We start from the raw sequence: 13706 nt of genomic DNA, 5'->3' as shown, positions 1-13706 counted from the left end.
TGTTGAACTGAACGGACATCTCTCCCAGTCTTCGTGCATGATGAATGCCGTTGGCGAACATCTGTGGAAGTAAGCAAATGGATCAAAAAATGGAGAAACTTGAAAGGCTTGCCTCACACATGACCTTGTACGATTGGGAATCAGGGGAGAAGACTACTTGCCCGATTCTTTCTTCTATTCATCAAGAAGAAAGCAATCAAAACGAGAACACCACAAATTCATCAATGATGAATAGAAGAAGAGATCTTTTAATTCCAAATACAATAGTACCTGCGAGTCCTATTCGCACTGTACATTTATTATCAATGAAATCTACAGAAATTGTGGATCCTCCTTTCAATGATCAGCCATCCATGCTTCCATATGACCCTCAGCTTTCGGAAGGAGTTGAAAATGATGATCGATGTTTTTGCATTGATTCTATTCTTTCGAAAGACGAATGTGAACAGTTAATTCAAGCAACAGAACAACTTGGATATCAAGATATTGATAAAGAGTATTTAAAAGAATATAGAAATAGTCAACGAGTGTTAGTGATCAGCAAGAAGCTTGCAAATTTATTGTGGGAAAGAATAGTGTAGGTTGTGAAATAATAATACGACATAATTATTGGCAAATAACTGTACACGTAGCCCTTTTATCAAGTTATCCGATTATGAAGGAGTAAAACCATATGGTTTTGACAATAAGGGTAAATGGAAACCCATTGGTATAAATGAATGTCTCAGATTTAACAAATACTCTGAAGGGACATTTTTCAAACCTCATATGGTAAGTAACTGAATGAATTCATCATTTACAATATGTTTTGAAAATTAATCCACACAAAAGGATGCTCAATTTATCAGAAATGACAATGAAAAAAGTATTTTCACAATACTCATCTATTTGGATGACACATCATATGGCACCAATCTGCTGAAAAAAGTATCACCAAATGGAATCAATAATATCATGAGCTTTAGAGTGCTTGGCTGTATTTCACCCAAGCGTGGTACTGCTGCCATATTTAACCATGATCTATATCATGAAGGAAATACTGTTCTTCACGGAAGCAAATATGTATTGAGAACGGAGTTAATTTTCAGAAGAGTGGATTCCACCAACCTTTACAGAGATAATTTCAAAAATTCAAAAGAATATTTAGAAATTAAAAGATTAATCGATGAGAGTGATGAATTGGAAAAACAAGGTAAAATCAAGGAATCGACAGAAAAGTACATGTTAGCTCATGAACTCCAAGTGAACATCTCACACTCGATCAAATCAAAACCAAAGAAATTGAGTCATCTTGAGAAATTGCTTCCAGAAGAAATATTCGCCTTAATCTTTAGTTTCTTAAGACCTTGGGAAATTTGTCAAAACATTCTTCACATCAACTCAACAATCAACTCGTATGCAAGAAATGAATTACTGTGGAAGAAATTGTATGAATCTAACTGGCCAACACACACTCAAGCAATTGTCACACGGCCTTCCAACATTTACATGAGTTATTATAATAGTTATAAGTCCGTTCCTGCAGAAAAGTTGGAACCATGTATTTGCACAGAAAACCAATTAATTTCCAAATATCAAAGCTTTTCCATTTATGGTGAAAAGGATTGGTATCATGCTTTTATCACACGTTCAAACATGGATTCGTTCTTCTGCCCGGTAATACTTGCCCCTGGAATTCATTATTATCGCTATGGATTAGCGAATGAAAACAGTTTCTTTACAAGTCGAAGTTTATGTCTTATTCCAAGCTATGGACACTTTTCATTTGTTGGATATGGTTATGATGATTTGATTTTTGGAGATAAAGTGAAAATGAGATCTCTTGGAAAAGAGAAACCTCTATTTAGAAAAGATGGAAGTATTGTATCAATGGAAAATTTTGCTTACCTTATCAATCAACTGTATGACGAAGATTTAAGCGTTTCATATGAAGAACATCCTCTAATGATTTGTGTTCCTCCCTCTTGGACTGAGAAAGAAAAGATTGAACTTAAAGAATATTTGGTAGGTGAAAGTTTATCTTTTGTTGTTGATTGACTCAATGAATCCTATGATTGTGAACAATTATTCAAAGCTTACATCCATGCCTATTCCAGCAATTGCCATGATCGACTGTTCAACTCTTTTATCATTGTACTACCAAGCTCCAACATGCTTGATCATTGATTTAGGTCCATCTGGTGTGAAATGCTCGATGGTGGTGGACAACAAAGCTCAACGAGATAAGGATGTAATATTTACCCCTGATGTCAAGCAGGAAATGCAAAAATTACGAAAAATTAGATTTAGTGATGACTTTGCTAAGCAATTCTTGAAAATTGCAATAATACCACCCCAATCTGAGAATGTCAATTCCGCTGAATATAAGAAATTTGTATCAGGCGTCCCTCCTTACATTCTTAAATATGATTATGGAAGCGAAACCACGATTATTGGTTCTATCAGAGTGCAAATAGGAGAATGGTATTTCAACCAAATTATTTCACACATAGAGGAATTTTTAGCCAGTGTTTTTAGGCTAGAAGATCACAAGTTGAGAAATTTACTCCTTTCAAATATTATTGTCGTGGGTGGATTCTCTTGTATCAAAGATATTCGCCATAGACTTTCACATAGTTTGCAATCCTGGGCTCAATCAATTTTTTCAGTAGACTCACCTCCAATTTCAGTAACCTTCCAACAAGAAAAACCCAAGCCAACTTCAGAAAAGAGTGGAGAAGAAAAGCGAGCAAGGAGAGATGCTGATATGGACGTAATACAAGGAGCTAAAATATTGTGCAGCCTTAGCAATGGAAGAGAATATTTCGAGAAAAATCCAAATATGGAGATGTAAAAATGAAATTATTTCAAAAACGATCACTCAGCATCAAAATCTCCGTTGATATTCCACGAGATCTTTCGAATAAAGTGTTAACAGCTTATTAACAATAGTCTTTTTATTATGATTTACTTGGAAGTGGCAGTTGGAGCCTTGACATTCTTGCTTCGCATTTGAGCCTTCATCATTTGCTTCTGGGCCTTTTGTTGTTCCTTTCTTCCGGCTTGCTCAGTCTTGTTTTGCTTCTTTTGAGCCTCCTTGGTTGAAGCTCTGATCTTTTCTCTTTGTTGTTGAGTTTGATTCTTTTGAGCCTTGATGAATTCAATAGAAGCACCGGCAATACCTCTTTCAACTCTGGCAACTCTTCTCTTCTTGTTCTTCTTGAGTTGTTCAACGCTTCCCTTCTTGTGTTGTCTTCTGTAAAGTTGAGTCCATCTGATTTCTCTTGGGTTTCTTCTAATCAAGAAAAGATGGAGGGACTTCTTTGAGACGAAGGTGAAGACAGGTCTAGTGCTTTGCACGTTGGTGCAAGGAACATATCTAACACCGTGTCCTGGGTAGATCTTGTAACCGGAGAACAAACAAACGTCAGTCTTGATGACCATTTTCTGAACAATTATGTTATTGGACCACGAGAAATAAACGAAACTTACAAGGTGTGGGCTTTGTGGCTATTTTTTTCGAACGAATTTTTAAAAAAATTTTAGTCAACCAACTTTACAATGAAATTTTTTGCTCCTCGAGAGTAAAGAGTAAATGTATACTCTTTTGATATGTCCTTTATCTTTGTGATAAATAATTGTGTTGTATGACGTTTGACTGAGCTTGAACTCGATGAACTCTGATAAATCTTCCTCCTCAAACCTTGTCACTCGATCATCCAACCAAACAAATCACCACAAGCCTTCTCGTATCCCTTTAAAAAAAATGAGTTACCCAAACAATGATGATTTCCTTGCTGATTCGATTCATGATGAAGAGACCAACAGTGGAACACAAGAAAAGATTGGACCTTTTATTTTGAAGAAAACTCTCGGAGAAGGATCAACAGGAAAAGTCAAGTTGGCTATCCACAAGGATACAGGTGATAAAGTTGCGATCAAAATTATCAACAAGAAAATTCTAACGCACAAACCTCATTTGAAGAAGAAGGTGGAAAGAGAAATAGCTGTCATGAAAATGATTCGTCATAAACATATCATCAGACTGTATGATGTGTTACAAACAAAAAAGTATTTATTCTTGATTATGGAATATGTAGAGGGCGGAGAATTGTTCGATTACATTGTAGAGAGAGGAAGACTTACTATTGAAGAGGCCTTCCATTTCTTTAAACAGATTATTCTTGGAGTTGAATATTGTCATAAACAATTGATCTGTCACAGAGACTTGAAACCCGAGAACTTGTTACTAGACAGATATAAGAATATCAAGATCGCCGATTGTAAGTTTGAAATCTTTTCAAATATTTTAATTTGTGTTTAATTACGTGATGATTAGTTGGTATGGCTTCGCTCATGGAGGAAGGAAAATTGTTAGAGACCTCTTGTGGTTCTCCTCATTAGTAAGTATTGAAATTATTGATTCATTTGTCATCAAACATTCCAAATAGTGCGTCTCCTGAAATAGTCAGAGGATTAAAATATAACGGAATGGAAGCTGATATTTGGAGTATGGGTGTTATCCTCTATGCTCTTCTCACAGGAAGATTACCTTTTGATGATGAGACTTTGCATGTCCTTTTAGCTAAAGTTAAGGAAGGAAAATATGAAATTCCTCAATTTTTAGATGAGGATGTTCGTGACTTAATTTCTAAAATGTTGAAATTAAATCCTTCCGAGAGAATCACCATCAAAGGAATTAAAAACCATCCTTGGTGGAGAAAAATGGAAAAGAAGATGAGTCTTGTAGAACAAACTCTTCATCACACTTCATCAAGCGAAGAAATCTCTCAACAAGATGCTATTCAAGAAAAGCTTCTCCAACACAAATTGGAAAATTCTGGAGCTTCTTCATCTGAAGTGACTACAGAAAACAATGTTCAAGAAACAACTATTACTCCTGAAAACATTGAGCCAACAGACCAAGATGTAGATTCTACTCCAAAGAAAGAAGAGGAATACATGGTTCAATTGGATGAAAATTCTATTGATCCTGAAGTTTTTCAGTCTACTCTTGAAAAGACGGGCTTGACAGAACAAGCTTTGAAGGAGGCGCTTATGGCACCAGAGTAAGTTATTGATTAATCTAAATATTAATTAACCCAAATAGGAAAAATCTCGAAACTGTATTGTACAACCTTATTTTACAATACAAACGTGAGTTGGGAACAGCACAAACAAACGTTTTTAACACTTCAAAATATAGGTATGTTTCTGTAAAGAATTTCAGAAAACTTAATTTTTGTGCAGTGTTGGACCATGTAATCCTCTCACAGTACCTGTAGATAAGGCAGCAGAACTGAGAAAAAGGCTGCAAGAAGCAAATGGTGAAGATATTGAACAAGAACCTGTTAATGAGCCGTCTGGAGAAAAGGAACAAACTGGTATTAAATGGTTTGCGTTTTGGAGAAAGAAAAAGACCAGCCAGAAAGATGACTCCTCAAAAAAGAAACAAACTCCATCACAGTATGGCCTTCATAGTAGAAAAACTCAAAGTGAAATTTTAGCTGAAGTGACTCGTGTTTTTAAAGTTTTGCATATTCAATTTGAGAAAGCTTCAGAATCAACTGTAAGATTTGGATGTACATTCCCTGTAATTAAGCAAGGTGAGCAAGGTGACACAGTAATTGGAGAAAAGCAAGTCATCATGGACATGACAATGAGCGCATTGGAAAATGATGGATTTGTTTTGAACTTTACTTTGGTTTCAGGAAAAACCTCTGATGCTCGTATTTTGTTTGACGCTTTGCAAGATGAAGCAGAGCTTTAAAATTTTATTGAAAGTTTGATTGACCCCAAGTGGGATCGGCCATCAACATGACAAATGAAGAGCTTTAAAATGTTGCGCTCTTTCGATATGTGTTTCCTCAAAGGAATTGCAAATTCAACACTCTTGTAAAATAAAAATGAAGTCCCTCTTCACTCCGATATCTCACTGTTGTGCAGCAGTGCTCGGAACGAATATGAAAGCAAGAGTGGGTTTAAATGTTCAGTGGTTGTTATTAAATTCAATGACGACAATTCATACTACGTCAGGAATTGCGACAAGATTCTATTCATCAACCATCACCATTGGAGAAAATAACAAAATTGAACAGAACAATTTTACATCCAACCAAAATTTGAAACAATCAAAATTAATATCATCATCACCTCCGAGATCTCATCCCATAAGCCAATCTACGATACAATATATATCCAAGCATTGGAATACTCTCAATTTTCTTCTTCGGTTTGATTCTGCTTCCATTCTTTCTCTAGCTTTGAGTCCACCAAACATTCAAATGTTCAATTTTCTAATTTGCACTTGCGTTCAGAACGGAAACCTTTCATTGGCAAAGAAGATATTTTCTCAATTTAAGCATACTTTTACAAAAACTAACATTGATACAAAGTCAAAGTATTTTCTTAATCGAATAATTGTGGCCTTATTGAAGCGGTCTCTTAAATCGAGCGACTTTTCAATTGAGGAAGCCGAAGAATACTTCTCTTATTTAGAGAAATTGGGTTGTGTCACCAATCGCTCACTTATTACAATGTTAGAAATGTATAGAACGGCGTTCGAGATGGAGAAAGCATTCAAATTGGCAGATAGATATCATGCAAAATTCCACAATGACCTATCAGGAGTTCTAGTATCTCGAATTATTTTGATTTCCTCAAAGTTAGGAAATAATGAAAAAAGAACTGAATACGGAAATAAGTATTTGAGTTGGTTGAATCCGAATGCAACCATTGAGGCGAAATCCATGTGCTATGAAAATCTCATCGCTTGTTATTTACATAATCCCCACAAAACTCTTGAAATTCTAGTGCATATGGAACAAAATCACATGATAATTTCAGATAAGGTGAAGGAATTCTTTTTCCTACAATATGAAATTAAGAAATTGAGAAGAGAGAATTCTGAATCGTCGTCATCATCCAAAATCTGTCTATCAAATAAGAACGTGACTCATGAAACGTTCAAGAATGATCCTCCCTCAACTTCATTCACCAAATCATCCTCCTTTGACGAATCAGACAACCATCAGCGCCACTCACTAGTGTCACATATTCTACAAAATGATCGCTTTTGGACAAGTTTGCACCATTCTTCATCGATTAATCCAAACACAAACATGACTCGGCTCGGTTCAGCAAGAGTGCTGCCAGATAAGCTCTCATTTTCTCAGTTCTCCCGTCTATTTTCGTCACACTTCATTATGCAACACTACAAGTAGACATTCCCACACATTCAAAACATTCTCAATTTCCAATACGTAACCAAAATTACGGAAAAGTCACTTCCGGTCTGCTCAAGTCCGCCTTTGATTGCGCAGAGCGGTGATTCGCATAATGGAGCTTCTATTCTCTACACTCCACACAAAGTCAAACAAGACCAATTACGACTTGTGAAGAATCTCAAATAGGTTCTGGTCATCTCACTCAGTAGTGCCATACCTTTCATGGAGTTCGAAATTGGTATTTGTACTGTGGATATGCATAATGGTTATCCTCATGTGTACAGGTATTGTATTTTCATGTTAATCTTTTGCATGTGTTTATTCTTCCTCTTCTCACAAAACACAAAAAACAACGCAATTCATCTCTTAGTGGTGATACTAGAGTTCTGTATTGATTAGTTTCTATTTACAAGAATAGTTAGAAGAGTAGAGAAGGATCGTGTGTGTTCAAGTGATTCCTTCTTCCATCCACCAAACAATAATCAAGTGAGGTGGTTACCTCTCTCATGATCGTTTGCTCTTTCCAGTGTACCTTTTTCTAAGAGAAACTACCTTTTGTAAATATTTCACATACTCGACTGTATTAGCTTGTTCCACAAGTAAGTATATCTGAATAGTGTTTGTTCTTCATGTTTGTTGTTTTCTCATCCATTCCCTACATGCCATGTTTCAACTTGCGCTCACCATCATCTATTTATACGAACACTTCACTGTTGTTGATGGATCAATCCTCCTAATTTGCTCCTTTTTGCCTTTTCGTTCACTCCAAATACAGTTTCCTTATTTCGGTTATCGAAATACTAATACTCTCAAACCACTTTCACTTTCCAAAAAACATGTCGACCACTATCATGACGGACAACCAACAGCAACAGCCTCAAGACAGTCATTTGGGTACAACTGATCATTCCTCTTCCACTATTGATAACAACCAGCACCATGAAGAAGTATCATCCCCTTCTCTTCAATTCTTAAGTGTTACAGGCTATGGACAGACTCATCATTTGTCCACCAATACAAGTTATGCAAGTCCTTCCAGTGATGTGTTTTCTACTCACAGCATGGATCCATTATTGTTACCAACAAGTGGATCTTCCAATGGTGGTACTACTGGTGCTGCTGCTACTACTACAAGTAGCACTGGAGTGAACAATTTCAATACTAGCACTACAACTACTACTAGACCTACTGCTCTCTCTGCAGCCAGTTTGTATGCCTCATGTGCTGGATTAAATGTACCCTTGAGAGATACTCATGACGACAGTGATTCGTGTGTAACCTCACAGAGTGGTGATGGTGAAGGAGACAATCAGGATATTCCAAATCGCAACAACCTCCAAAGAACTTCTCAAATTCCATCACATCTTGCAAATTCAAAACATTATGGATCAAATAACAAGACTACTTTCATTTCAGAGGTCAATGTGGTTGAACTTGAAAATATGCCTCATAACAAGAGTAATCATGGTGACTCTAAAAGTCATGTCCCTTCCACTGCTACTTCTGGAAAATCACCTTCTCGTACTCAATCCAATACCAATTCCAAAACAAGTAGTAGTGAACATGGTCTCCTTATCAAGACATGTTGTGGAACTGTTGAACTTTCATGTCTCAAAGTGGTTAATGTTTTTTCCTTGTTAGTGAATTTGGTGGCATTCCTTGCATTGGGTGTGATTATTGTGGTGAGTTATTCAGGTGGTCAAGCATATAGTGCAGTCTTGGATGGACTCGACTCTGATACTACTGTTTATAGACAAATGATGATTGCCACAGCTCGTTCAGCTGCCTTCTGCAACTTTACAACATCCATTTCTAGAAACTATTCCATTGCGTATTACAAGTATTATCAAAAGTTCTTGTCGAACATTAATGTCATTCTCAAAGTAGTTCCAAAAGAATTGCAATATCCAATTGTACATAATTTAACATTGAACGAATTGAGAACTTCACAGGCAATTGCCATGGAACATTTGGCTTTGAATCAATCAGCATCAGGTAATTTTCTTGCTGCCATGAATATACTCGAATCAGACAGTTACAAATACAATCTGGATGGATATGATAGTGAATTTAAACCACTTGTAGATTATTTGAATGATTTAGATGCTGAAAGAGACAAATTTTCAATTCTCACCACGACTTTGTCTTTGGTTGTCATTTGTGTATCAGTGTCCATTGTGATACCAGTGGTGTTAGGGTCGATTGGCTTTTCATTGAAGAGAGATTCAAGTAATTCAAAGAAGTTGAAACAATTGAAGGCCACTCAACTTTCAGAAACCATGAAGGATAAAAAGTCAAGAGAACTCTTTAGAGCTCATTGTGCTTCAGAATACTCCTTGGAGAATTTCATGTTATTGGATAAGATTACAGATTATAAGGAATACTCTGAGAGAAGCTTCCAAATTCAAGAATACTTGTATGACAATGACCCAAGTGAAGAGACTGCCTCAACGACCACCTCAGCAAGCTCTTCTGAACAACAACCAAAGAGAAAGAAGAAGAAGGGTTTCACAGAGAAAGATTTGATACAAATTGAAAAGAAGAAGTTTGAAATTGCATTCGAGATTTATAGCGAATATTTGGATGTACACGGAGACAAGGCCGTGAATATCAACAAACAAGCTGCAGAAGCTGTGAAGGAACACTTGGACTTTTATGCCACTGGTCAAAGCGAACACTTACCAGATCAATTGTTTGATTCGATTTATAACGAAATCTGTATTCTCATGTTGGATTCTCATTATCGATTCATTATGAACCAAGCAGCGAACAAACAAGCAAAGAAAGAACAAATCAGAAAGAAAGCAAGAAAACTCAAAATTTAGTGATTTACAACTAGGGATCCCTATACAATTACACCTACCACATCAATTTATAAACGAAGTACATAAAACAATGGTCGAAATAAACACGTTTATTGAATGGCACTCGCAGTAGTTGGACGGACTGTTGTTTGGTTGAGACTCTTCTTAAGAGCGAATTTCTCTCTCTTAAGGTTATTCTCCTTCTCTTTAAAGTTCAACTCATTGGCTACAAGATTCTCCTTGAGAGCTGCAATCTCATCTTGTAGAGTCGAGATCTTCTTTTTCAACAATTTTTGATCGGCAACTTTAGATCTTTCTACAACCTCAATCTTTCTTTCGAGAGATTCAATCACCGCGTCTTTCTCAGAGATAATATTGTCTCTCTCGGTTGCTAATTTTCTCAGCTCTTCAACATCTTTGATGAGTAAATCCACAACTGAAGCTGGAACCGACTCATTCATTTGCTCGTCAGATTCTTCTTTGAGCTGGTTTAACTTTTCTTTGATAATTTCTGGATTGCGTTTAGCATCCTTGAGTAACTTGTCAACCTTAGTTTCCTTCAAAGCCAGTTCAATGGTTTCATATCTTTGTCTCAAATATTCAATCTTCTTATCCTGAACTTGAATGGTTTTTTCAAGAATTGCTTTTTGCTCTTGCAATTTTTTAACTTCGCTGTGCAAGAATCTTTTGTCTCCCTCTAATGTTTTCACAGGAACAACATCTTTTTCGGTGACCAACTTTGAAATTTCCTTATCCTTTTTAACAAAAGACCTCTCGGCAACTCTAATTTCTTGTTTCAATCTCTCATTTTCCTTCGTGATAGCAGCAATCTTCTTTTTGTATTCTTCAAACTCTTCGGTGGTGTTTTTGAGGGTCTCTACATGATTATTCAGTTCCTCAAGGCTTTTTGTTTTCATTCTTGTAATTTCTTGAAGAGTTTTGATTTCCTTTTGGGCCTTTTCCAACTTCAATAGTAATTCAGCATTTCGGCATTCAATTTCATACACTTTGTCATGTTTGCCCTGTAGTGTTGCTAATTGCTTTTCAATCGTCTCAATGGCCTTGTCCTTCTTCTCAATGGCTACGTTTAATGTACGAATCTCTGTTTCTAATGAACTGATTTTAACGTTTTTCAGTTTAATTTCGTTTTCTAGCCCCAAGATACGATCAAGAGCGTCTTCTTGAACTACAGTTCTGCTCTTAATGTCCGTTGTTTTTTGTCTTTGAAGAGCAGCAATAGCGGTGTGTTCCTCAAGCACTTTCTTCTCGGATTGAAGAGTTTTGATTTCTATTTCTTGCGCACGAGATCGTTCTTTCATCTTTTCAAATACATCTTGGAGATTTTCTAGATCAAGTTGAGTTTTTTCAATTGTTTGCTCTTTCTGCTTTACAACTTTTTCTAGAACTGATTTTTCGTTTGAAACAAGATCAAAAGCTTTTTGGAGATCTTTAAAATCTTGCTCCAAGCGAATGTACTTGGCATAGAGTTCTTGTGATGGAGATTGTACGGAGAAGGGAACCGCTCTCTTGCTTGGTGTTCGTAGTTTGTCTTTTCTAAACATATCAGAGCTGTTGAGGTCCAATGGTGGAATTACAGGAGCTGACGCTGAAACCACGATGGGAGAGCTTGATTGTTCCGGTACATCTTCTGCTACAAACTCTTCATCTTTGGTTTTATCCATCAGAGCGTTTGTTGTTTTCTCCTCCTCATCAAGTGAGGCTCCTTCCATTCCTAATGCGGTTGTTGTTGGAGGTGGTGGTGTTGATTCCGTAGTGTGATTGTTCTCTTCTTCGGACATGGTAAAATTTTTTTTTAAAATTGTAAAAAAAGCGCCAACTTGGGTTCACCAAGAACACGAGATACGAAAAAACTCAATGTTTCCATCCACTTTCGTGACCATTGATTTGGTAGGGTTCTAAAAAACCTCGAAATATAATTTGATTGTTGTCTTCATAATCTAGCGTTGTAGTGATTGGTGTAGCACTATGTTCGTGATGAGTGTGAACATTTTGATGTCTTCTCCTCCTCTGATAGACCCATCTTGATCCATAGCCTTGATAATTTCTCACTTCAATACAAGGCACATTGTGTGGTAGAATGTGACAATTAATAAAAGTAGCTTCTTCAAGAATCTTGGAAAGTATGGAAAGTGCCTTGTTGTTTTTTTCTTGTGCATTTCCCTTTAAGATATTGGAACCTCCCCACCACTTGTCTGTTTCACTTCGATGACAATGTTTAGCGAGAGCTCTTGCACCAACGGTGAGACCTCCACCAGCACCACTGCCACCACTCATGGTTTGACAAGAGAATGCATGAATGAGATCAGAGTGGGTTGGAATGAGGTATCGAATGCTTCCAACAGTTTTTCTCATTCTTAGACAAGTCTGAATTCCTCTTAAACCCATATCTCTAACAATGAAATACACCATTTCTTGAATGTCTGACATTTCTTGATCCATAGCTTTTTTTAGTGCTTGTATTCGACTATTAAAGGTTTCTTCAAAGAGAGAATAATATTGCCAATCATCTTCAAGTAAAGTGAATTTTTGGAATTGAATTGGAAATTGATCTTGTTCCATCCATAAAATCCAAATAAAAGCAATCTACTTCAATGACAATATATTTAAATTGAATTATGATTACATATGATTATCATATTGTTATACCATCATCATCATCATGAAATAAAATTATCCTGAATTCATTGATGACAAAAAGACTTGCCTCTTCATATAAATTTGAAAAATTGCTTGTTGGATATCCAATCATAATTTTTCTAATGCATCCTTTGGATTCATCATATTGATCAAAATAACGAATACTATTCATTAGGTCTTGAATATCCACATTCTTCTGTTCTTCGTTTGATGATGTGACAGAATACCCACCGAAACAACTCTTCAAATAATTGAGTGTTATTGGAATGGGAGTAGGATCCAAACTCAAGTGTTGAGCTATTAACACCGAATGATTTAAACAGTTAGCATGGACCCAACTATACCATTCATTGCTCCTTTCCGACAAGATGTGATTTACAAATGAACATTGGATGCAATTCACAAGCTTATGAAATCTGTGATTGAGCATTTTTTCGAAATGTTTCTTTCGTGTCGAACGTCGGGTGGCCATCGCCATTTCGAAGAAGTGTTTTTGAATTGAAGGGATTTGTTCGATCTGCCTGCCTTAATTCATCACTTTGATCAGTTGTGAGAGGATGATTCAATGTATCATCTCATGAGCATTCCTCCATTAGCAGAGAGAAAATGATTCGGTCATGAAAAAGCAAAAACTTGTGAATTAATATGGCCATTCGTTTTATTTAACGTGTGGCTTTCAACCAGTGAAAAGAGTAACGGAGAAAAAAAATCCGCAACACTCAGACGGACTGGCCATCTACCACTTGTGTTTCAATTCTTGGTCAGTGAGAACTTTTGAGGATTACATCGGAGGGTATTGTTTAGAAAACTTTCTCTTAATGTATTCATTCGTTTTTCAGCTGAAAAAACATAGACCCAATTATCGATTTGCCAATACAGAACACCTTTTTTAGGTCAATCTCCACCCAAGTATATTGCAGATGCGCGCTTAAAACAATCTCAACGACTCGAGATTAATTCTCGAAGCAATCTCCAAGCGATCCCAGAGTTTGTACGCACCAAAAGCTAAAAAAACGCAACACCGATCCTTTCCGTGGAC

At 36.5% G+C, this 13706-nt stretch overlaps 6 protein-coding genes across 6 annotated transcripts; 3 read left to right on the top strand and 3 right to left on the bottom strand.

Annotated features, from left to right (window-relative positions):
- Positions 1-89: 89 nt before the first annotated feature.
- FDP41_012330 (uncharacterized protein) lies at positions 90-2833 on the top strand (the record flags this gene model as incomplete). Its single annotated transcript, XM_044702838.1, has 4 exons — positions 90-577; positions 633-771; positions 832-2004; positions 2075-2833. The coding sequence occupies 4 exons, from the start codon at positions 90-92 to the stop codon at positions 2831-2833; spliced, it is 2559 nt and encodes an 852-aa protein (XP_044566386.1).
- Positions 2834-2946: 113 nt separating this feature from the next.
- Positions 2947-3423, bottom strand: FDP41_012329 (uncharacterized protein; the record flags this gene model as incomplete). The annotated part of the gene is made up of 1 exon (XM_044702836.1): positions 2947-3423. One exon carries the CDS (start codon positions 3421-3423, stop codon positions 2947-2949), a length of 477 nt encoding a protein of 158 aa, XP_044566385.1.
- Positions 3424-3745: 322 nt separating this feature from the next.
- Positions 3746-5749, top strand: FDP41_012328 (uncharacterized protein; the record flags this gene model as incomplete). Its single annotated transcript, XM_044702835.1, has 5 exons — positions 3746-4262; positions 4319-4382; positions 4431-4985; positions 5090-5185; positions 5230-5749. 5 exons carry the CDS (start codon positions 3746-3748, stop codon positions 5747-5749), a joined length of 1752 nt encoding a protein of 583 aa, XP_044566384.1.
- Positions 5750-5885: 136 nt separating this feature from the next.
- FDP41_012327 (uncharacterized protein) lies at positions 5886-10030 on the top strand (the record flags this gene model as incomplete). The annotated part of the gene is made up of 3 exons (XM_044702834.1): positions 5886-7153; positions 7793-7804; positions 7981-10030. The coding sequence occupies 3 exons, from the start codon at positions 5886-5888 to the stop codon at positions 10028-10030; spliced, it is 3330 nt and encodes a 1109-aa protein (XP_044566383.1).
- An 89-nt stretch (positions 10031-10119) lies between these two features.
- On the bottom strand, positions 10120-11808 carry FDP41_012326 (uncharacterized protein; the record flags this gene model as incomplete). Its single annotated transcript, XM_044702833.1, has 1 exon — positions 10120-11808. One exon carries the CDS (start codon positions 11806-11808, stop codon positions 10120-10122), a length of 1689 nt encoding a protein of 562 aa, XP_044566382.1.
- Positions 11809-11881: 73 nt separating this feature from the next.
- FDP41_012325 (uncharacterized protein) lies at positions 11882-13097 on the bottom strand (the record flags this gene model as incomplete). Its single annotated transcript, XM_044702832.1, has 2 exons — positions 11882-12613; positions 12735-13097. The coding sequence occupies 2 exons, from the start codon at positions 13095-13097 to the stop codon at positions 11882-11884; spliced, it is 1095 nt and encodes a 364-aa protein (XP_044566381.1).
- Positions 13098-13706: the final 609 nt, after the last annotated feature.

This window comes from Naegleria fowleri, assembly GCF_008403515.1.
Source record: "Naegleria fowleri strain ATCC 30894 chromosome Unknown tig13, whole genome shotgun sequence".
Taxonomy (NCBI): domain Eukaryota; phylum Heterolobosea; class Eutetramitea; order Acrasida; family Naegleriidae; genus Naegleria; species Naegleria fowleri.
Note: the sequence above shows the minus strand (reverse complement) of the source record. Positions and strands in the feature narration are given on the sequence as shown.